Source organism: Trichosurus vulpecula, chromosome 1 (genome assembly GCF_011100635.1).
Source record: "Trichosurus vulpecula isolate mTriVul1 chromosome 1, mTriVul1.pri, whole genome shotgun sequence".
Lineage (NCBI taxonomy): Eukaryota > Metazoa > Chordata > Mammalia > Diprotodontia > Phalangeridae > Trichosurus > Trichosurus vulpecula.
This window is the reverse complement of record NC_050573.1, coordinates 132,267,015-132,293,162: the sequence shown is the minus strand read 5'-3', so window position 1 is coordinate 132,293,162 and position 26,148 is coordinate 132,267,015. Positions and strand designations below refer to the sequence as shown.

The following is a 26,148-nucleotide window of genomic DNA, read 5'->3' as shown; positions in this document are numbered from 1 at the left end:
CTACTTCACCACCACTGGCTTCCGGCTTCCAAGGATGGCGCTGCGCCGGCGTAGAGCAGCCGTGCAGAGATCTTGCCCGTATTTATTCTTGCGGATCATGTGCCAGAAGCTGTTGAGTGTGGCCCTGGGCATGCACGCAGGCTTCTTCTGACCTGCCCTCCGAGTCAGCATCACCACGATACCCTTGCGGGTGGCTGCCACCGTCTTCTGGTGGATCAGCCCGTTGTAGCAGAACGAGTTTCCGGCCTTAATATTGCTGGGCTCGGTGCTGTACTTCTGCTTGTTGCGTTTCACGAGGAAGCTGGAGCAGTTCCTCAGGACCATCCACTGCAGGTGGGCCGACATGGTGGGGGCTCGGGCGGAAGACCCTGGAGGAGGGACTGGAGATCTTGGGCGGGGAGGAGGAGGCCCTGGAGACCTCCGGCGGCGGCGTTCAGGGCCACGAGGGGCGAGAGGAGAACGCCGTTACCTGCACTCGCCACTTTATTTTTAAAAAGTGCTTTTGTTAATTCCACTTTTTGTGCAAAGACTGTGTGCATGACCCAAGCCAAAGTATATTTTCTTATAAATGTATATAAGTATTGAGGTCCTAGTCAGCTACATTGCCCTGAAAATTGTCAAGGAAAGAAGAAACTCCAGAGTGACTAAGCAAAACTTAAGCATTATTTGTGAAGAATTGTAACATTTTTTACATTTTAAGGCAGATACTTCAAAGTATCTGTGATCTAATTGATGTAGGTAATTTCTCCCACAGTACGGATTGCATCACTCCTTGTCACCACATCCTGCATGCCTCTCATTCATATCATTTTTATGTTACGTTAAAATACTAGAGTTGTGCTGCTTTCTTCTTTGGTGCATCTGGGTGTGCCATAGGCATAGATAGTTCTCTAAAGATCCAAGGCAATTTTGCATCAATGTCATTCTTTGCGTTGCAAGATAGAGGCAGTTGAATATTATTCTTATGTGAACTAGGCTTCTCTGAATTCACTCATATGAACAATTGCTAAGTATGGCATATCCAGCAAAATATGACATTAGGTTATCTATTTCCCCCAATTACATAGGAAACACATTCACACAATTGAACAGAAAAATAATAAAACAATTCTAAGAATTGTCTTTTGATATCTTTTCTATTTCAAAGAAACGTACACTTATTTCAACCTTCAGTGATGTCAATAAAACTCATTTCAGTTTTTTTTTGTTTTATAAGTATGTTTTATAAGAGGTTTTCCCCTTTCTCATCTTTATTAGAAAGTTTTATTATTGCAGGTATAAAATAATAATTAAAATGTTTAAATTCTTTAATCTCTTTTGGATAGGTTTGGCTACATGATATTCTCCTTTCTCCTAAGCACTATTCCAGACCTCCACATAAATGCCAAAGTAATTTAGAGGATGCTAGATGGCTTTAGTAAATAGTGTGCTCAACTGGTAGTCAGATCAAAATTCAGTTTAAATTCCGTCTTAGACACTTACTAGCTGTGTGATCCTGGGCACCTCAGTTCTCTCACCCGTATGATGCAAATATTAATAGCACCTGTCTTGCATGGCTGTAGTGAGTATTAAATAATATAGGTCAAGCAACGGAAAACCTTAAAACCCTATATAAATGTTATCACTATAAATCATCATCATCATCGTGATCCTTATTCTTATTACTATCCATCTCTTATCTCCTTTCTATGCCTTTGCACCGAGGAAAAAAATTAGTTCACTTTTAATTGTATTCCCATAGCCTAGCAATCCTAGGTGCTTATAAATGCTTCTTTGTTAACTGACTAATAATAGCATTCTAAAGTTGAAGAGAAATTATTAAGCATAATTTTGAAGAATAATTATGAAGCATAACTTTATGAAACATAGTTGTTTCATCAAAACAATCTACGTTTTTTAGGCAAACTGGACATCCTTTGATGTGACTTTCGTATCTCTAAGCTTCTTCGATATATTCAGTGGCAGATCAAGTATTTGTAAAAGTTTTGCCTCTTGGCATCAAGCATCAACAATATATGCAGACCCCTTCCTCCCTCCTTTTCTTTTGTTTTTTCCTTCTTGCATTTTGGATAGAATTCTGATTATTTCTGTTTGTAAATACCTCTGTTGCTAAACTTGGCACAAGAACAGAAGAAATCCTAAAACTCATAATTGAAATGGGATGCCAATCACCGGGGAGAAGCTTCTCACAGTGTCAGTAGTCATTTAGATTTTCCTGAATTGTGTATTAGGACACCGGGATACATGGACACACACACACACACACACACACACACAAACACACACAAACACACAAATAGCTGTCATTAACGAAGCATTTCAATGTTTTCAAAGCACCATGTATCTCTATAGTATATAGATACATATAGATATACAAAATCCCACTACAGCCTTGAGAGATTAGGTGCTTTCACTATCCACATTTTATAGATGAAGAAACTGAAACGGAGAGCAATTTAAGTGATTTGCCTAGGGTCATACAGCTAACATCTAAGTTAGGATTCAAATGTAGGTTTTCTAGATTTTAAGTGCAGGATACTTTGCATGGCACCACCTAGTTATATTTGAGGAACTATGGTTAGGTACAAGTTTACTTGCATTATTCTCAGGAGAAGATAAATAGGAATAGGAATATTAGAATATGCCCCTGAAATCCATCTGATATTTCATTTACATAAGGAGATAGTCCTAGTCCAGTATTCTGTTTTCCATGGCATGCTTACATGACCTGAAAAGAAAATTCCAAGGAGAATGTATGTCAATCTCAATAACAGAAAACTTTGAATCTTCCCACAGTAAAAGGATTACTGTCTCCAAGATGAATTTAGGGGTATCTATTTTTTTCTTTTTATTTGCATTACTTTGAATTGCCATTGCTACCTTCCATTTCTTCATTCCCAAATTATCTGTCCTAAGGGATAACTCACAATTATGAGGATTTATCAGAAGTAAAAAAGTCAGTTTTTTGCTGCACTGTTAGCACAATAATCCAGCTTTGCCAGCATTTTCTGCTCCAGGTGTCACGAACATAGAAACATATACCTACACAAACACATAAAATCACAAACACACAAAAGCACAGACAGAAACAAGGAAGATAGTTGCAAATAGGATAATCTGATGAGGAAATAAGACACATAGTTAAAGAAATGATTAAAAGAATAAAAAGTTCTGATGTTATAGTGAAAAAATTTAAAAAAAAACGCTTCTGTTTCCTAGACTTCCACTAATAAGCTATGTAATCAAAGGTAAATGAGGCTCTTGGCACCTTAGTTTCCTCACTTGTAAAATGAGGGCATTGCCTCTATGGTTTCTTCCAGTTCTAAAGTGAACTGTTTCTAAAAAAAAAAAAAAAAATTGAAGAGAGGGCCTGCAAGGCACAAATATAAGTAAACCAAAAAGAAAAAAAAGTATGGTGCAAAACGAATGTAGTTCAAGAACCTGGGTTTCAGTTCTAGTTTAGTCTTTTTGTTATGAGCTGTGTGATCCACCCTGGACAAGGCCCTTCCACCCTTTCTGAAACATGGCTCCTTAGAGATAGGATATGAAGGAGTTAGACTAGAAGATCTCTAGGGTCCCTTCTAGCTCTAACAATCAAGGATTTTATGAAAGGAAATAGGAGGACAGAAAGGAGAAATTAATGTTATCATTTGGCTAAGGAAGAAATCTGGAAAGCCCCAAAGAACTACAAAAACTATCTCCAACAATAGTCCTGGAGAGTAAGTCTCACAATATTCCTGTGAATTTGGGGAATTAGGGTAGCCTCAAATATATTTCTAGATACATTCCTTTGCCTTTTGGCATTAGGGTGAGAAACAAAGGTGTCATGAACTGTTGCTGTTCATCATAATATTATCCTACACATATATCCATATATATATGGATATATGCACACATACATATACCTACATATTACATATGTAATACATGTTGCATGATATGTGCTATTTTTCTATTAAAAACTCAAAAATATATCTTTGAAATAAACTACACACTCTTCAAGGAAAAAAAAAAACTTGTATTTCATTAAAAGTAACCAAGTTACTCTTTCAACTTCAGCTCTTGGACAGATTTGTAGTAACAATAAGGGCATGCCCTCTAGGTACAGTTCCATTTGTATCTATCAGTTAAGTGTGACTTACTGTTGCTTGCCATATGAATACCACATGGGGTTTATCACCTGTTCTGTTTTAGAAGGATCTAAATCTCCTTATATCATGTGGGTATTAATGGTAGATATGGGTTTCCATCAATTATCCCTTTTTCTATTATATTCAACATGAAATTCTCTGTTTGAATTCTCTATTCTCATCCTTTGAATGAGTCTCAATCTTTATTTCTCCAGAAATTTTGGGATTTCAAATTTAATATCCATACAACATCACTAGGAAAATATTGGTATTTAAAGATGGGCGATTGTTTCAGGGGTAGCTAGGTGGCCCAGTGGATAGAGTGCCTGGCCTGGAATCAGGAAGATTCGTCTTTGTGAGTACAAATCTGGCCTCAGACACTGTGTGTAACTGTCAGCAAGTCACTTAACTGTGTTTGTCTCAGTTGCTTCACCTGTAAAATGAGCTGGAGAAGGAAATGACAAACCACTTCAGTATCTTTGACAATAAGGTGCCAAAAGGGGTCACAAAGAGTCAGACATGGCTGATAACAGCTCCAATTGTTTCAAAGAGAAGATTGGAGTATTTAAAATAACTGCACCATTCAGCCTAAATCTTTCTTCCTTTTTGGTTCTAGATCTAATTCATTGCCATTTGCAATACTTGTTTAAGATATATGTACTGATCTTCCAGTTCTCTGTGCAGTTTACTGCATATCACAGTCTGGACAATATAAAATATTTTCAAGAATCAATAAAAATATCTTCTGATTTGTTTGTGTACTTTTATTGATTTTCTCTTGTTAGACAAGAACCCTGTGTAACCAAGAAAATGCACCAAACTGGAATGAAAGCCCAATTAGACATATAAAATTATGCACCACATTCTGTTCTTAGAATATAAGCTCCTTGAGGGCAGGTTCTGTTTTGCTTGCTTGCATTTCTATCCCCAGCAGTTATAACAATTCTAGGCAGAGCATAAATGCTTGCTAAATATTTTATTTATTTATCTATCATCTATCTGCTCTTCTGTTAAACAATTGATTTTTTAAGAAAAAATGTTTTCATTTTAGCTAAAATGTTGTAAGAGACCATACAAAGGAGGTATTTAAATTCCTTTTATAGTTTTAAAAAGCATTTATTTTGAATAAAGCACCTGATAATGAAAGTCTAATTATAACTCAATAAGAAATAAATAAAATTCAATGTTCAAATAAAACCAACAATCAATGGAGGCTAGAAATGCTAGTACTGATTTTTTTTAACAACAGGTTTTGTGTAAACAAATGGAACCATTTCTAGTTCTATCCTGAATATTCTTAGTTATTGGTCATTCTCATTTCATTTAGGCTTACATGAAAAACATAAAGTTTCTTAATTCTTATGATATTTGTTCTACAGTATATATATAAACACAACGAATTAGAAACAAGAAAGAAAGCCTGCTTTAATTTCTAATCCCAAATTATCATTGGCTCAAAACTCCTATTAATTTGAAAATGGAATTTCTAGTCAGTAACAATGTTAGACTTAAGATGAGACTTAAATTGCATGCAGTAAGAGCACTTTATCATATTCTGCCTGGGGACTGTACTAGTAATGAAACTATATGTGCCGTATTTACTTAGCTTTTGAAGAAAATACATTTTGTTTCAGGACTGTTATTTGCGGGCTAATTCCCATGATCTGCTCCCAAGGAATTAGGAAATAGGCAATACTGGGTTTCAATCAAAGAAGAAATTCAGCTAGTGAGAAACCTAGAAGAAAATATTTCCTTACCTAAGCTTTTTTTAAGTGTCTTACGTCTTTTCTATCTTTTTTTTTTTATTCTGTGTGTTTATCGATTTCCTTGTCATGAATTTGCTAATGATTGATGTTGGTACAAAAAACATATAAATTATTTAACTATATTTTCCTTATGTTTCATTTTCTTTTAACACCTTTTTAAAAAAATTTAACAGAAATTTTAAGCAGATTGGTAAAGTAGTTTAAAAGGGGCAAAGAAAGAAAAGTAGAGATTTTGTTTTATGAATAAGAAAATGGTCTGGAAGTAAATTAAGTTCTTTGAAAAGACCCCTTCTCCTAACTTCCTTTACATATTTCTCTCCAGGGCACTACAATTCATCTACTCACCCAGGTGTTCAATCGTAGTATTATTCTAGACTTTCCTCCACTCTCCATATTCAATCAGTTGCTAAATTCTATTAAGAATATCTCTATAGTAATATCTAGCATCTCCATTCACGCAGCTACCACCTTAGCATAGGCACTCAACACCATTCTCCTGGATTGTTATAATTATGTTCTAAGTGTCCTGCCTTCCTCAAGTTTTTGCCCCTCTCCAAGTGATGGTTCATAAAGCTTCAAAATGGATAAACACATTCAAATCTCATCACATCAATTCCTTTGCTAAAACTTCATTAGCTCTCATTTGCCTCTAGGACTGTTTTTCTTAAACCTAGACTGCCTGAACTCTTTTTTTTTTAAATTGCAATAGCTGCATTCCAATATAATTTGCTCTTTTTTAATTTATATATTTTATTTTATGCATTTAAAACATTATTGTAGAATGTCGTTTATAGGTTATACCTGATTGACAAAGAGATCCATGACACAAAAAATGTCTAAGAACCCCTACTCTAGGATAAAATACAAAACTTCAGCCTTGGATTTAAAGCTGTTCTTAATCTGATGCTAGCCAATCTTTCTATACTGATTACACATTTATATCCTTACGTACTCTGTCCTAACCAAAATGGACTATTTACTGATCTCATTATATACCATATATTGTTTCCACCTCCATGGCTGTACTATCTATACCTCAGATCCTGGATGTTCCCTCTCCTCTCATCTTTCTAGTATCCATACCTTTCTTTAAAGCCTAACTTGGGTGGGTGGTTCATCCTGTAAAAGTCCTTTCCTGATATTTTAGCGATCTCTTCCTCTCAAAATTACTTTGTATTCACTCTCTATATACTTGTGTCCCAAAAATTCTTAATGTAGGTTTAAGCCACCAAGGATTAATAGCTTATACACAGGCTTATTGAAATACTGCCCGTCCCATCCACCCTGTATAAGATAAGCAATTTGAAAGCAGACACCGTTGCATTTTAATTGTTGAATCTCCAGTGCCTTGCCTGGCACTGAGCTTGATACATAACATGGGTTTAATAAATGTTCATTGAGTTAAATTGACTTGAGATTAACTCTTACATATCATCCATATAAATTATTTGTTCACTTTAGAAAATGAAATACTGTTGAACTGAAAGCTTTAACATAATAGCACATGGTATCTTGCTCTCTAGAGAAAGGTAATTTATGCAACAGGAGAACCTAACAGTAAATGCTTATATCATTTCATCTAGGAATGCAACTTATTATAATCTTCTTCTAAATATGACTGAGCCTACGTGGACAATCAGAAAAATTCAATCTCTCACTGGATAGAATATTCAGTGTTCAGAATTTAATGTGCTGAATAGTGTATTGATTATATGGTGGAAAATATTTCATGTGCACATTATTTTAAGATTTTGAATACATTAACCACTCAATTTAAATAGTCAATTTGAGTTATTTTTAAAAAAATCAAATTAACAAGTTTTTATGCTAAATTGACTAAATCTATTACCCATTTTGGCACAATACAGAACTCAGAAAAAGTATTCTGTATTAGACTGCTTCAGAATTTGGCCTATTTTTTAACCTTCAATGAAGGTACAGAAATCTTTCCCTTTGGAAGGGTCATGAGGGTCATGCATTTTCCTCATCTTGCAAATGGAGTTACCAATCCATCTCCTCCACTCCCTCTACCACCAGCAAACACATATGGCCATGTAGCATCAACTGCCATATCCTGGGAATGTGAGAGAATCAGTCAGCAATATCTAAATGTTTCTAGCATGACAAAGAACTAGTCATCTTTTTTTTTTTTTAGAAAAAAGAATCCAAGAGATTTTAGAAGACTGTTACCCAATGTCATTAAATTAACTATTGAGTGTAAAAATGTCATGTGTTGTTATTGTCCTTGCTGCTGTTGTTCAGTAATATACAACCTTATGACACCATTGGGGCTTTTCTTGGTAAAGATACAGGAGTGGTTTGCCATTTCTATTACATTTCATTTTTACAGATGAGGAAACTGAAAAGAAACGGAGTTAAGTCACTTGCCATGGGTCACGTAGCTAATAAGTGTCTGAGCTGAGATTTGAATTCAGGTCTTACTGACTCCAGGTCTAGCACCATATCCATGTACCCCCTCACTGTCACCCCCCCAAAAAAATTCACATATATTTTATTGATTTTTTTCTTCTTTTCTTTATTTTATATTCAAATATTCATGAGATATATTTGTTAATTTTGTTTTTTTTTTAGCTTATATGCCTCTTTCTTTTTTTATTTAACATATTTAGTTCAGCATTGATTTTCACAATAGTTTGAATTACACATTTTCTCCCTATTTCTACCCTCCCCCCCACTCCAAGATGGCATAAATTCTGGTTGCCCTGTTCCCCAGTCAGCCCTCCCTTATGTCACCCCACTCCCCTCCCATCCCCTTTTCCCTTACTTTCCTGTAGGGCAAGATAAATTTCTATGCCCCATTGCCTGTGTATCTTATTTCCTAGTTGCATGCAAAAACTTTTATTATTTTGTTTTTGAACGTCTGTTTTTAAAACTTTGAGTTCCAAATTCTCTCCCCTCTTCCCTCCCCACCCACCCTCCCTAAGAAGCCAAGCAATTCAACATAGGCCACATGCATATCATTATGTAAAACCCTTCCAGAATACGCATGTTGTGAAAGACTAACCTTACCCAGCGACCATCCAGGCTGACCTGGGCTGGAGCCCTGGTTCCCCCTGCTATTTCTTAGGTTCTGCAGTTCTAGAATTTGTTCAGAGCCATTTTTTAATCGGTGTTTGGAGGGTCCTGGGGGAGAGCCCTAGGCAAGTCCTTGCTTTCCAGCTTCCATCTTGGCTCTGCCCCCCTAAAAGAAACTTGAAGTCTAATATACTGTGAGTCCAACCTCAGAATTTTTATGCAATTTATTATCAACAGCATTATGAATGATGCTGATACCTCATGCTTCCTTGTTTCCCAGCGATCAAAAACCAAGCATTTAGCTATGGACGCTGTCAAAGTGATTTTCCTAATGAATTATAGTTGCTGTAGTGGTCACCTTAACCCCATCTTTTGTATTAAAAAAAAAAAGAATAGTTCTTCCTTACTATATGGAATTAGAAATTAGAAGGATTATGATTCAGGGCTGATTGAAATGTGTAGTGATTCTTAAGGTGTAGTATTGGGACAGATGACAACACCCAGGATTTTGGAGAACAAAATAACTGCATAGATGATAAGGGTGGAAGATCAGATGGTCCATGACCAATAGCTCTTGGGAAGACAGTAGTGCATATAGAGTGTAATGTGCCACTGGCAACCTTGGGGATAGGAATTCAGCCTCTAGTTTGGAGGAGATATACTGTATCTGGTGGGGATTGGGCAAAAGAAGCAGAATCAAAGGAGAAAAATGTGCTCCTAAAAACCAGTTCTTGTAGTTCCCCATATATTTATTGCTGTCTTCTTAGCTAGTGAGCTAGGAAAAGAAGGGGAAGATACACAAAATTTTCTCCATTTCAATGATATCCTGGTATTTACATCTGAATATAGTCTCATTGTTTTGTTAGGTAACAGTATCATCCTCCCTAATGGAAAGACAGCCAATAAGCGTTTATTAAGGACCCATTATGTAAAAGGTACTGTTCTAAGTACAGGGGATACAAAGAATGGCAAAAAAGACACTTGCTTCTCTCAAGCAGCTCAGAGGGGAGATAGGAATCAATTGTCTTCATTCAATAAGAAGGAATCCTGAGAATTTCACTTTCAGCTTTATATGCAGTTTTATTTAACTGACCCCTTCCTTTCTTACAGCTAAGAGGGAGAAGTGACTTTTGGTCTGAGTAAGGAATGGCACCTGTGACATTATAATTACTCTTGTTGCCCTTTATTTTCTGATTGAAGTCCAAATGCCATTTGCTTTGGGGAAATTAATAAGGATGTAGTTAACTGCGTTTTCCTTGCAAAATAGTCTCTAGAGTCTTTATTTCCTAAAGGGCTTTAACTACAAAGTGCGAAATTCCAATGCTGTCTCAACTTATATTGTTTTTAATTTTTCCAGTAAAGATCATCCATGCTTTTATTTATTTTTCATTCTTGTATGATTACTTATCTTGTAGATTCATCAGTTCTACTTAAATTGCCCCAGGGTTCTGTTTGAGTTGTGCCAAAACACTAGGATAAAATGTTTAAAATTCAATCAGTCATAAGATGGTTTGTCTACATGCTGTTAAACAGTCATTCATTAAGAAACATGTGTATTGACTGCCTGATTTCCCCCTTCCCCCACTGCCCTGCCATCCTTCTGATGACAACCTTGTATGGTATGGCATAGATAAAGCTAGATGAAGTTCCCTCCATTGAATTTTTCTACAATCAGTCTATTTATTATCTCTGAAATTCAGTTTCTGCATCTACAAACTGGGGATAATATTTATACAACATAATTCAATGAGATGTTGTGAAGACAGCGTCTTGTAAATTTTAAAGCTCTATAGTATTTGAGAGGCATTTTTAAAAAAGAAAATGTTTAAGTTCCTGTTAGTGATTTAATATAAGGCTGTCAAAGGAATTTGAAATAGCTACATTAACAAAAGGTACCACTGTCCATTATCTTTAAAAATTTGTGAAGTCGACAAGCATTTACCTATTAAGCACTTGTTATGTGCCAGGCACTGAGCTAAGTGCAAATACAAATAAAAAACTCTACAAGCAGTTCACATTATGATAAGGAAAGACAATAAATAAAAGGGAGCTAAGATGAATGGGGCAGAGGGAAATTACCCATGAGGCATAGTAGCAAAGTAAGTACAGAGGGTCATGAATGGATATCATGGAGAGGAGTGAATAATCACTGACCTGGGAACTTCCTCAAAATGGGAGTACTAAGAAGAACTCAGCAACGGCAGTGGGGGGATATGGTGACAAAGGGATCTTCCAACGTGAGAAGGTACCTGAGACATGTAAATAAAGTCTGGATGGTTGAGTGTAGCCAGGAGGGGAATGACATTATCACAAATATTCTCCACACATTTTAGATACTAAAATTCCCCTATTTATTGATATTGTTCACCAGATAAAACCTCTGCCATGCCTGGCAAAGGATAAAGTCAAGGAGACAAAACATTAGGAAAGCATTCAATCAATCAATCAAGAAATATTTATTAAATGTACCAAGCAGTGTGTTAAGCCCTGAGGATTTTTTTAAAAGAGGCAAAAGACAGTCCCTGCCCACAAGAAGTTAAAATCTAAAGAGGAAACAACAAATAAATGAGTATATACAAAGAGGTCATTTATAGGATAAATAGGAAATAATTAACATAATAACTTTCTAGAATTAACAGAAGTTGGGAAAGTCTTCTTGTAGAAGTTGGTATTTTATTGGAAATTAAAGGAAGTGAGGGAAAGCAGCAGGTAGAGATGAGAGAGAACATGCTGAATAGTCTCTATCTTTGCCTTCCTGGGCTGTTCTACCTACCTATTGCCCAATTACTTTGTAAATAGTATAATTATTGTATTTGTCTGCCATTTTTATTTTTCATTATTCTCTTGTTATTTAGCTGGGAACTCTTCATCTCACGTCGAAAAACTCAGGCAATAACACTCAGTTCATAGCAATTTATAAAGGTAATATTAGAAATACAAATACATGCCTCTCTGATGTGATTGAAATAAAAGACTTCTTGTCAGGAAATGCACTTTCCTTCCACTGGATATCTTAGACCTCCCCCTGCCCTACTCCCCTCAAAAAAAGATAGAAAGTTGAAAGAGAGAGGAATCTTATGCATCACATACTTGATAAGATAGAAGATAGGACATCTTCTCCAGTCCACATTAACTGTCTAAAAAATGTAAAGATCGTGTTCCCAATATCTCCATAGGATATAACATCAAAGAAGCCTAACAAAATTACAACTTTATGAATTAACAGTGGAAAACACTAATCCCTAGGGCTCACTCAGTACCCCTCCCCCACTAACCTCCAAGTTCCAAAGGCTAAATATCAACTCAATGGTGGGAGAAGGTTCCAGAGAAGGATACCCTATGGGGAGAGAGATATGTTCTGTAATGAAAAATAGGAACCTTATCAAAGGTGTAATATACAGAGATTTAATGCAGTGGAAGGAACTTTCTCTGAGAGAGGATTTTAACTACCTGGAATACACCCTGGCTCTGAAGAACAAATATTGAAGTCTCTGGGAGGAACATGGATTTAGAATCATTGAAAGACATGGACCACCCAGAGTGGAAATTGCGTAGCAAATGGGAAAGGTAATTATCATGGTGAGGGTAGAACTAGAATAACTATTTTGGGACACAGGGAAATTTCAACCATGGGGCAATATTTCTATTCGATTTACCTCTTTCAGGAAATGGAACTAATAAAAAATGAAAGAAAAGAGGAATACAGTGGGTGATGAGACAAAATCTAAAAGGCATGAAGATAGAAAAGTGTTTTAGAACTGGAAACCATTTTAGAACTTTAGAAAATTGAATTACATGAAGAAGAGGTGAAAGATGGAATAGATCATTATAAATATCATAAATTTAAAAATAGATGTTTATAATAGAAATGGAAGATAATAATGAAGAGAACATGGTAAAGAAGTCATTTTTATTCAGTAAAGTGGGCTGATATTTAAAAATAACAAATAGAAATTGGAGGAGACCAGAAAAATCGAGATTTTTTAATTGACTTATTAATTGAGAAGGTAAAAAAAGATAACTAATAATGAGAAGAAAGAAAAAGGAATCAATAAGTAAAGCCTCCAAAATAGGGAAAGGGTCAGCATATAATAGCTAATATTTATATAGTGTCTACTATGTGCTGTGCACTATCCTAAGCACTTTACAAATATTATTTCCTTTGATCATCACAACAACCCTGAAAGGTAGGTGCTGCTATCATACTCATCTTACAGTAGAGAAAACAGAGGCAAATAGATGTTAAGTGACTTGCTCAGAGTCATAAAGCTAGAAAGTAGCTGAAGCTGGATTTGAACAGTGGTCTTCCTGACTCAAGGCCTAGGACTCCACCCACTGAGCCACCTAGTTACTTGACATATAGGAAGGGGCAGGGAACTGGGAATGAGAGGAAGAAAGTCTTTGAGTAGAGGGTTGTCCTCAAGTACATTGATCTAAAATAATCTGAGAGACAAAGTATTACCTAAAAAGCTGAAGGGGAGTAAAAATTTGATCCTAATTCAGGAAAAAAACAGACGTAGCAGTAGCAATAACAACAGTAAAAGCTTAGTTGTTGGAAAGTATAAGCATACCTTTCTTAACTTTAAATATGAATGGATAAAACAAGCCAACAATATGAGAACAATGGTTTAGATAAGAAACTAAAACCTATAACATTTTATTAACCAGAAACAATTACAAAAATTAAATATATACACAGACTAAAAATGAACAGCAAGCACAAAATTTAACTTGCATCAAGTGATTCTGGGGGAAAACCATACAATCATGATATCAGACAAAACAAATAAAAAAATTCACAGTATAAATGGAGAAAAAATGAACAAATTATATATGGCTGAAAGAACCATAGGCCACAAATCAATATTATTCTCACATGCTAAAAGAGGCATAGGATCTGAATTCATAAAGGAAAAAGTAACTAAATTGTGAGAATTACAGCAGCAGATTTTAATGGCGCTCACTTAGAATTAGACAATCTACCAGAAAGACAAAGGAAGGAGAAAATACAGAATTGAACAAATTGCCAGAGAAATTGGAATGTAAAAGTTTATTGTGTTATCTGAATGGGACAGCATGAGATGAAACTAAAAAGAAAACAAAACAAAACAGCTTTCTATGCAGTAAGGAACAGATTTTAAAAAGAAATATTAAAAAGTAAAATTTTAAAGGTATTTACAGATCATAACATAATACAAATTTGTACAGCTAAATGAATATTAAAGAATGTATGTAAAAAACAAATCATAGAAAAATGGAATATAACTTGATAATGAAGAAAGAACATATCAAAATTTCTAGAATGCAAGTAATGTAATCCTAAGGACAGACGTGCTTATAAATACATATTACCAAAATAGGAAAGTAGAGGATGAATAAAATTAATACTTGTTACAAAATTAGAGGCAACAAATTAATAAAAATGCATGAAGTTACAGAAGCTGATAAACTGTAAATAAAAAATATAAAAATTAAGAGTAAAATTTTAACAAATGACATACTAAAAATATATCTAAGTTTCATAAAAGAAGGGGACAGAAAATCAAATGAAGTGCATAACAGCGAACAAGATAAAATCCCAAGTAAACCAGTAGAAAAGCCAAAAAAGATAAGTGATTGGCATACATATGTATGTTTATATGTTTAAGTATTTTAATAAACATACACATGCATGCACAAACACTTTAAACAAGTAAATAATAACAAAACTGGAAAAATAAAAGAAATAGAATATTACGTTAACAATTATAAATATTCAAAGCAACAGAATGTCAAATCTGAATTTTAAATAGTCTTATCTCCAGAAAAAGCAAGAAAATTATCTGAAAAAGCAAGAACAAAGCAAGAACAAACAAACAAATAAAAAAACTCTCATGTCCAGATGGATTCACCGAAAATCCTATCAAACTTTTAAGTAACAATAGAAATACTAGGATGCTATTCTCAAAATTTTTTAAAAAAGAAAACGGTGTTCCGGAATTATTTTATGGCCAAAATATAGAAGTGTTACCCAAATCCAAAAAGAATAAATCTAACATTGAGAACTATAGACCACTAATATTATTGGGTATTGATTTAAACATTTCAAATAATATCTTGCTAAACAGAAAAGAGCAATCTATCCAATAAGTCATTCCTTATGATCAACTTGCATTTGTACCAGGAAATAAGGATCTTTCAACATTAGGAAAACTATCAACATAATGAATTTTACCAATAAAATCATCAAAACTACATGATGCTTTAATGAATGTGTAATAGCCTTGGACAAACTGTGTGTGTGTGTGTGTGTGTGTGTGTGTGTGTGTGTGTATTTGCAATGCCTACAAAATACAATAAAATATTAAAAAATATGATAGGAGGATTCTGGGAAGATGACAGAGTAGGTCATAAAATTCCAGGCTCTCCAGATTTCCCCCCAAAAGGAGATAAAATAGTGCCTCAGGCTGAACACAGAGTGGTAAAAATAAATAATAATAGGGGCAGAATAGTGGCCCTACTGCAACAATCAGAAAAGATCTGAAAAAATCCCAGGATGAAGTTTTGTCCCCATGGGGAATAAACACCTCCAGGCTAATTCCGCTTGAACGATAAGCAACAGTGAGTCCTGGGGCTGGCTGGGTTGCTGTCTTTTTACCCTAAAGACAGGAGAGTTGGGTATCTAAGCTGGGGAAGATCAAGGGAACCTCTGCTGACAAGGAACACTAGACTCAGCAGCGCTGTGGAGACATGGCCCTGGGCAAGAAGAAACCAGAACACACCTGGTGAGTACAGAACCAGTGAGGGAGGGACGCTGTTGGCTGTGGGCACTTACAGGAGGCTGGAGGCCTTGGTTTTGGTTCCAGGTCAGAGGGAAGAGCTGAAGAAGAATCTGAGGCCAGAGGTACCACCCCCATACTCCAGGACTAGAGGTTATTACAAAAAAATAAGCTGCTACAAATAAAAAAAAATGAGCAGGCAAAGGAGAAAGAAAGTTACCATATGAACAGAGAAAACTGGGGTTGGTCTTCAGGGGAAGATACTGAAGTAAAGAAATCCTCTTTTGCCACAAAGAGTAATGTCAGATGGTCACCTGCTCAAAAATAATTCATTGAAGAATTTAAAAAAAAGATATTTTTAAAAATCAAATGAGATTGAGAAAAAACAAAAAAAATAAGAACAACTCAAGAAAAACAAGATTATGAAAAGAAAGTCAACCAACTAGTAAAGGAGATTCATAATCTTAAGGGAGAAAATGCCTCCCTGAAAATCAGAATTGGGGAAGGGGAAGCCAGTGAAGTCATAAGAGACCAAGAAATAATGAAACAAAATATAAAGAATAAAAAAAAATGGAAGAGGATGTGAAACATCTCATAAGAAAAACAACTGATCTGGAGAACAGGTCAAGAAGAGAAAACATAAGACTAATCACACTACCTGAAAGCTATGATCATGTTATCATGATTATGTTTAAAATTAAAAAAAAATTAAAAAAGAATTAAGAGAAAACTGTAAATATTATGGAAGAAATTAGGTTTTGGTCAACATCTTACCCAGAGTTATCTTTTCCTTAGAGGACATGGATAGCCCAAAGTACTGAGTTGTATTTCTCTAATTCCATAAGCTCACTTATTCTGGTGTGTTTCCCCCACTGTTAGCTGCGAAAGATTAGCAACACAATTCCATTTAACCAGTTAATATAAACTTGCTATAACAAAGGAATATTTGTTACAAAATCATAGCAATATCATAAATGCTATTGTTTGCACCCCCCAACAATTAGGTGGCTCCTATACCACTTCAGTCTCTGGGGAGAGTAGGATCAAACTTAAAGTAGTTTCTGTAAGGTATTTTTCCCACCAAGCTTATTTCAACTGTGGTATAATTGATATATATAAGTCAGTATTTCTGTCACAGTTAAACTAAGCAGGTCAAGCAGATCATAACTTAATTGCATACCATCTGGCTTTAGAAAACTTTGGCATAAACTCTAGCTCCTGACATTCTACTGACTTGCTCTCATGACATTTCAGACATTTGAGGTATCTCCTATTCGAAAGAAGCCAGAGAGAATCAATATAACACAGAAAGAAGTAACAGCAGGTCAATTTTCTCTCAGCTACATAATAGCTCCAGATGAGAGGTGGCCTAAAGCCCAAAGGACATAAGTAAGGAGGCCAGAAAGAGCCAAATACAAGAGAGTTACCCTAGTTGACTGATGCTTTTCATAAGTACTCTAGTCATGGCTTCACAATCAATCAAAATTATTCCTCTTCACCACATGGTTAGTGAATTAGAATCAATTATAGAATGTCTGTGTATGTTTCAAATCAGGGAGCAGGATGCATTCATTAAACATCTTCACTTTCTTTCCAATAATAGGTTCCTTCACCTACCAAACGATCATGCCTGCCTTTTATACACACACACACACACACACACACACACACACACACACACTTAGATAAATAGATAGATAAATAGTTTTTGATTCTTCTGTTTCTTTTGTTTATTATGTATTTATCTTATCAAGCCTTCTTTCAGTCTAAATTTCTTCCTACTACACATTGACTACATACTGGTTAGGCTTTCAATTGGGTTTAATACCATCCGATAATACATCTTAAATATCTACTACCTTTAAGACATTCTACCAAGCACAGTACAAATAAAGACTAAAGATGACAGAGTCATTTTTCTTGTGAAGCTTATATTTTGCTATGGGAGAGATTCAACATGAATACAGACGAATGTCATACGTGGTAAACTGTTGTCAGGCAAAGAAGATAGGCAGACAAAATATTATAGGAATATTTGAAAAGAGAGTTTTTCCCTTTCTCTGGATTTTATAACTTGTTTGGATATATTTAATAGCATACATCTAGCTACATATACATTATATATGTAATATGTATTGTGTGTATATATGTGTATATGTATGTATATACATACATACTTATGTGCATACATACACACACACATATATATATGTATGTAAAATATGTTATTACCCATTACGGAATATATAACACAACATCACAGAGATAAAACTAGTTTGAAGGAACTTCAGAGGTTAAATAAACCAATTCCTTTATTCTATATATGAGCAAATTGAGGCACAGGATTATTAAGTGATGATTAAGATTACAACCAGTAAAGGTTGAAATCAATTCTTTTATCTCCAGCCAGTTCTGTTATTTGGGCTTTGCCAGTATGTCTTCTCACTGGGTACCTGCAGTGAATCTGCTTGTTTCATAGCCTGATATTTATTATACTTACCTTGGGAATAGAAGCTTTGGGAATTTTTTAAAGTGTGTTATAGACTTTTTATCCCCTCTTAAACTTATAACCTGCTGCATGGCATGGAAAACAATAAATTGAAGCTCTTTCCATATATGCGTTTTTTTCCTGTCTGGAACTGTGATGTCATCTATTCAAGGAAGTCTAGGTAAAGAAACTCCCTACCCCCATGAAAATCAACACATCTCTTCTGTTATGAATAGACTCAGACTCACCTGTGACTTACAGTCTAGAAGCCAGCAGGTTTCAGGGGAAGAACTAAAAATCTGAATGGATGAATGAATGAATGAATGAATGGATGGATGGATGGATGAATGGATGGATAGATGGATGAAGCATTTATCAAGGAATTATTATGTACAAAACACTGTGATAAATGCTGGAGATATAAATAGAAAAGTAAGGGAATTTCTGCTATCTAGGAGTTCTCATTCTAATGGAGTAACTGTATGTATGAATGGTTTTGTCTTCAATCAGATGAAAAAGGTCCATTATCTTTACAATTCACTAGCAAAGCAAATGTGAATGCCTTGTTTAATGTCATTTCCACTGTTAAAATGATCTCCGTCTCTCATGTTAAAACATTGACAATATCAAGGACTTTAGCCCTGTTGTTATTATTCAGTTGTGTCTAATTCTTAGTGACATCATTTGGGGTTTTCTTGGCAAAGATACTGGAGTGGTTTGACATTTCCTTCTCTAGCTCATTTTACAGATGAGGAAATTAAGGCAGACAGGGTTCAGTGACTTGCCGAGGGTCATGCAGCTAGTATCTGAGGCCATCTTTAAGCTCGAGAAGAATTTTCTTGACTTCAGGCCTGGCACACTATCCACTATCCTATCCAGCTGCCACTCTATTTAGCTGCCTGGCAAGTCTTTACGACTTTCTTATATGTGTCTTTAGTAGCTATGGCTGTAGCTACTATAGGAAAAATTGTCAGGCTGCATCTCTACTAGTATTGATTTCCAGGACTATGGGTGCAGGCAGTGGGTCAGAGACATTGTTATTCCTCAAGGCTCTTGGGTTCAGGATTCTGGGCTCTTTCCTTCAGTTTGAGGGGAAATGGTATTTAAGGTGATGGTGGTGGTGACTTGCCTTGCACATGCTGCCTCTTGTCTCTCTCTCAGGGTGCCTTGCTGTTTTTTTATCTAAGCTGCCTTGCCTTCCACTTTATTTCCATCTACATAGGAAAGAACTTGAACCTCACTTATTTTTAAAAATAGAAGCAGATACTCAACTCTGATGGCATATCCTTTTTGTAGGATATGATTCAGTGCCAAGAATTTGGCAATTGTAAGAACTGCAGACTTTTCTAAAGCAGAATAGAGGTAAAATTGAAATGTTTTGGCTTGGAAGGTCTAGCATCATGAGGATTAAATTCTGATACTTTTCTTTCTAGGGTTTGTCATTATCTTGGATTCAGACTTAAATTTATTGGAATACGAAGTATCCTCCCAATTGTAATTTTACAGAGACTCTCTCTTATCTTCACTTTATCATTTCTTGTACCGCTATCCCTTATGCACTACTTTCTCCTGGCATTATGGAGTATTTTTAGAGAGTAAAACAATAGTTCTATACCAAGTATGCTTTAATGCTACCTCCTTTGCCTATATCTGGACTTGATTACAATTTTCCTCCCTTCCTAATAATATTTCTAAAACATAGTGCAATACAGAGGACATTATTTTAAACCATTTTCAGGAGTGAGAGTATATATTAATACTTATGAATATATATACTTATATATATATACTTATTAATAAATATATGGAAATTCTTATAGGACTAGGGACTGGATTGATGATTTCATTGGTATAGTTTCTGCAATTTATGGAGAACTGCAAGATCAAGTGACTTAACTCCTCAGGGTTCTATATTCAGTATGTGGCAGAAGTGAGATTTGAACCCAGGTTTTCCTGGCCTGGAGATAATCATTTTATCCACGTTGTAATGTTGGCTGTTTGCCTAATGGAAATTATAATGGTGATAACAATAACAAGAAGAACAGTGGTAGCTAACATATGATTAGTGCTTTAAGATTTGCAAAGTGTTTGATACACACGCACACACAACACTTCATTTAATCATCACTGCCATTCTATGAAGTAGGTACAATTATTATCCCAGTTTCAAAGATGAGGAAATAGGTTGAAAGACCATAAGTGATTTGCCCAGAGTCACACAAATAGTAAGAATCTGAGGCAAGCTTCAAACTCATCTCTTTTATTTCAGATACACCACACTATACACTTATGCCACTTTGTTAAAATCTGTGATGCAGCAGGAGGTGGTGGAAAGAAGATGTGTCTTTCCCCTGATGCAATGTGGGAAAATCATTAAAACTTTTTCATTCAACTTTTCTTACTAAAATTTGTGAGATGTAGCTAAAAAAGACTTCATGGAAAAAAATATACCCCTAAAACATACATTAACATTTTTTTTATAAAAAGGAGGCTAATGAAATGAATATTCATCTAGAAAAAAAAAGAAAACCAACACACAAAGGAAGAGAGGAGGAAGGGAACAAGCACTCATTAATTTGTCTGCTGTGTGCCAGGCAGTGCATTAAATGCTTTACGAGTAGATTATATAATTTGATCCTCACAATAACTCTATGAGGTAGGTTCTATTATTGTTCTTATTTTACACTTAAGGAAACTGAGGCAGATAGAGTTTAAGTGCTTTGCTTTATCACAGCTAGTCAGAGTCTGAGCCTGAATTTATACTCAGATCTTCCTGACTCTAGGCCTAATGCTGTATCCAATGCTCCATGAAGAAACTGAGATTAAGCACAAAACAGATGAAAAATCCAAGGAGAAATTGCTAAACCAGAAACAAACAAAATATTTGATACCATCTTATAGCAGAACTACAAGACTGTTCTTTGAAAAGTCCAACAACATTAATGTTTTATTCAAATGGGAATGGTGGTACCAGCAGCTCCACCCCCAACCCCCTTTTCCTACCCTTCTCCCAGTAGCCTCTCACCCCAGCTGCCCTGTTACATCAGGTCCTGGTGGCCTCCCATGGGAACAAGAAAGTCATTGTTAGGAAGGTTTTGTGAATTATAAAATGGTTCAGTGTAAGAAACAGCTATGGTTTCATTAACAGGGATGACACCAAGGCAGATGTATTTGTAACCAGGCTGCCATAAAGAGTAGTAACCCCATGAGGTCCTTCACGACATAGGAGATGGAGAGACTGTAGAGTTTAATGCTGAAGGAGAAAAGGGTGCAAGGGCACTAATGGTACAGGCCTTGGTGGTGTTCCAGTGCAAGGCAGTAAATAATGCAGCTGATTGTAACCATTATAGACATTATCCACATGCTAGCTGTCCTCTACAGAACTACCAAGAGAATTACCAGAACAGTGAGTTGGCAAAAGAATGAGGGATCAGAGGAGGCTCCTGAAGGCCAGTTTCAACAACAATGTCCCTACCACCATGACTATATGTGGAGAACTTGTGCCTGCTGACCACACTATTCTGATCCTCCCATAGAGAGAGAAGAGATGAAGGGCACGGACAACTAGGTTACAGGAGAAAAAGGTAAACCAGTGAGATAGAATTGCATAGAGGTTAGAGACCATGATTCTGAAGGGGCCTTCCTTGTCAAAGACAATCTGGAGAAGAAGACAAAGAGAACCAAATAAATGAGACCCTGGGTCAGCAGTCAACTCAATCAGTGTTGGTACCAGGGTAACTTTAATTGCCGATGCAGACACCCAGAGAACCCTAAATCACAAGATGGAAAAGACAAAAGCAGCTGAAACAGTAGGTTAGAACATGTTTGCTCCTGAGGCTGAGCATAGCAGGGCTGAGTTAATGCCAAAGTACCATCTCTACCAGTTTAATCATCATAAAAGAAGAAATAATATGAAATTCCAGAAATAATAAGAAATTATTGGAAAATTTGGAACAGAAGATCTAAATGCTTGCTTTTTGTTGTTGCATAGATAAGTAGAACTCTCTGCATTATCTATGCAGCATGACATTTATTATTATTATTATTACTGTTTTTACCTAAATAAGTTTCTTTGTGGGAATGACTTTTTTTTAAAGCCTGGCTCTCTCAATATAAAAATTTTAAGGCAGTTGCTGCCTGGGAGTTTCTCTTCCTTTATCTCTGGTCCCCAGTGTCTTTGAAGAACCTTGATGCAGCCACTGTCAATGGTGCCACCACTGCCTCTCATGAGGGGGCTAAGCCTGGGATGGGTGTGCACCATGGACCTATAGGCCTATGGGCAAGAGGTTACAGCAGAAATTGATGACCCCAATGATGACTTGAGAGAAAGGAATTTCTGCTTTTCCAAAGTCAGATAATTTCTTCAAATGCACTGGGGTCATCCATGGGGTAGATGGGAAATTATATGAAGACCTGTGGTACAAGCTTTCCCTGGAGTTCCCTAGCAGCTACCCGTATAATGCTCCCACAGTGAAATTTGTCAAACCTTGTTATCATCCTAATGTGGACACCCAGGGCAATATCTATTTGGATATCTCAAGGAGAAGTGGTTAGTTCTATATTATGTCAGGACTCTTCTACTATCTATCCAGAGACTGCCGGGAGAACGTACCATTGACAGCCCATTGAACACACATGCTGTTGAATGCTGGACAAACCTCACAGCCTTTAAAAAGTACAGTTGTCTCTTTCACATCATGACTTTCTCCATCACGATTTTGGGAGAGTTTTGCAGAAGCTGCAGATGACATACTAAGGCCAGCAGAATCACAGAGACTATGACCAAATGTTTAACCCAAATTTTACAACAAGGTACTACAAACACCCCATAAAATAAAAATTAAAAATTCAGTATCCATTTATTCCTATGCTCTCTAGTGTTTTTAATAGGAATGGGTGCTGTATTTTGTCATGGGCTTTTTCTGCATATATTGAGATAATCATATGACTTCTGTTGGTTTTGTTATTGATATCATCAATTATGCTCTTAGTTTTCCCAATATTGAACCAGACTTGCAAATCTGGTATAAATTCCATCTGGTCATAGTGTGTGATCCTTGTGATATATTGCTGTAATCTCTTCGTATCAGTATTCATTAGGGAAATTAGTCTGTAATTTTCTTACCCTGTTTTGGGTATCAACCCTATATTATTATCATAAAAGGAATTTGGTAGGACTCTGACTATTTTTTCCAAATAGTTTATATAGTATTGGGATTCATTGTTCTTTAAATGTTTGGTAGAATTTGCCTGTGAATCCATCTGGTTCTGGGAATTTTTTCTTAGGAAGTTCATTAATGGCTTGTTCAAATTTCTTTTTCTAAAATTGGGTTATTTAAGTATTTTATTTCTTCTGTTAATCTAGTTAATTTATGTTTTTGGGCAAAATAGGTCCTAAACATTGTCTTAATTTGCTCGTCATTGGTGGTCAATTCACTCCTTTTTTTTTGGCTGTAGTAAAATCTATTTTGCTTCAGCAGAGTTAAAAAAGGAGAGGGGATCAATCAAAATAACAGCTAAAGTAATAAGAAAAATAGAAAATTAATAGATATAAGGAAACTATAGGTGCCACTTCCCCTGGCTGTGCAAAGGCACATCTGGGTCCTGGTGTTGACATTTGCTAGCTCCACCCCCCTCTGGGGCTCAGGAACTCCTGCTATTCTGCTGAGGTGGGGCCTGCTGGAGCACCTCTCTTCCTGCACTAGTCTCCTTCTGCCATCACAAGAAGGGCCCTCTCCCCAACTTCTCTTGCTAAAAGGCTACTGAAGTCCCACTTCTGGCTCCTCTATTTCAGGGTTTCTCCCAAGGGAGTATTATCTGGATGACAAAGGGAGGGAGGAGACATGTTTTACCTGGTCATTATGGCTCCCAAAAGTTCAAGAGGGCAAGTTTCACACCTTTAGACTGTGGGCTGGAGACCTCAGGGGTAGGTGCTGTTGAAGCTGCAGGCTTTGCACTGGTGTCTCTCATAGTTCTGACAGACTCCTATCCTGGGGTGAGAGGTCTAGGGATTGAGCGCTGCCATAGCCACTACTTCCACCCTTGGCCTGCTCCTACTGCTGTGTTTCTCATGCCTAGTGCTCTCCCAGACTGGTATGCTGGCTGGGTTCCTCTGCTGTTCCTGGTTGGTGTGGTCTGGAGCCCGTTCCGTGTGCTCAGCACTCCTGCTCCACTCAGTCTACTGGCGGCTTCCAAGTCTCTCAAATCTGCTCAGATTCACTTTTTTAGACTTATCTGAAAGAATTTGTGAGAGAGCTCCAGTAGCTCCCTCCTTTCACACGCCATCTTGGCTGCACCCCAACGTAATAATTCTTTATAGTGTTTATATTTGTTGCTTTTTGCCCATGGTACTTGCCTTTTTCCTGCCTTTTAAAGGTGATCTCTGCTTCTAGGGCACAGGGGGCACTGTCCCAAGCTTCCTGTGCTAGAGGCCCGCATCGTGCTCACTGGCTTTGTGTGCTGGGGCCTCAGGTATGGGCACCTGGAGGCTGTAGGAGTCTTGTAGCTTAACTGGTGCTGAGCTGGAGCTGGTGTTGGTGGCTGGTATGTTCTGAGGCCAGGTGATGTTTCTGTGCATTTCCATGGGGCTACACTGAAGTTCACCAGATGGGGGGGTAGTCTGGACACTTGAGGATGCCTCCTCACTGGGGTTGTGCTAGAGTACAGGTAGGTTCAGCTGCTGGTGGCAGCCTATCCACCAGTTCATGTGGTGGTTCTATAAGCTGAGGTCTCCTGGTCCCCTGGCTGTGTCAAGGCACGCAGAGTGGGGTGGGGGTGGCCAGCCAATAACCTGGGGCTTAGGATCTCTTGCTGGTTTGCTGAGGTGGGGCTTGCTGCTGACTTGCTGGGATACCTCTCATCCTATATTGCTCCCCTTCCACGACAGGGAGAGGGTCCTTTCCTGTTAATCCCCCAAGCCCCCTGGGCTAAAAAACTGCTGTACCCCATCTTTCTGCTGGCTCTACTTTTCCAGGATTTTTCCTGGGGTTATATTTTCTGGGTTTTTCAAGGTCAGTAAGGGAAGGTGAGAACAACTCCCTGCTTATTCCACCATCTTGTCTCCTGGAAGTCTCCAAATTTGTTTTTAAGGTATGGTTTTCTTCACTATTTTTTTGTGCCTTCTTTACCAAGCTATTGACTCTTTTTCAAGATTTTCTTGCATCATTCTCATTTCTCTTCCCAATTTTTCCTCTTTCTTACTTGATTTTAAAAAAATCTTTTTTGAACTTTTCCAATGACTTGAGGCCAATTCATATTTTTCTTTGAGGTTTTACATGTAGTAGTTTTGAGTCTTCTCCTGAATTTTTGTTTTGATCTTCCCTGTCACCATAGTAAGTTTCTATAGTCAGTATCTTTTTTTGGCTGTTTGCTCATTTTACAAGCTATTTCTTGACTTTTAACTCTATGCTAAAGTAGGGTTCTACTTCTGGAGTGGAGGGGGCACTGCCCCAAGCTTCAGGTTTTTTGTGCAGCTCTTTTCAGAGGTAATTCTGGAAACCTCTTGGTTTTTTTTTTTTTTTTTTGGTTTTTTTATAGTGGTATGATCCAGGGAGGGGTTTGTACTCCTGTACTTTGCACTGGTTTGTGAGCAACCACAAGCACTTTTTCACCCTGGAACTGTGACCATAGTCCCTGATCCCATGTATCTGCAGGCTCTGGTGTGCTGGTACTCCTCCTTGCCTTGGGACTGAGACCTAAGACTGTGGCACAGATTCAAGCATAGGCAATTCAATAAAGTCCTGTCCCTGCTGCCAGCAAAAGGACCCCTGTAATCTCCTTGTGACCAGTTGTCCAACGCCCTTACTCTCTGTGGGCTGAGAAGTCCCGAAACTGCCGTTGCCTCCACTGATTCAGTCGCCTCCAAGGCCTACTCCTCATTTGCTGGGGCCAGGTCTGCAATGGTGCACCCTGTGCTGGATTGCACTCTACTTTCACACTGGTGTATCCAACATTTCCTGCCAACCTTCTAA

At 36.9% G+C, this 26,148-nt stretch overlaps 1 protein-coding gene and 1 pseudogene across 1 annotated transcript; one reads left to right on the top strand and one right to left on the bottom strand.

Moving 5' to 3' along the window:
• Positions 1 to 345, bottom strand: LOC118834932 (60S ribosomal protein L28-like). The gene has a single exon (XM_036742367.1). It carries the CDS (start codon positions 343 to 345, stop codon positions 1 to 3), a length of 345 nt encoding a protein of 114 aa, XP_036598262.1.
• On the top strand, positions 344 to 26,148 carry LOC118834707 (annotated as a pseudogene).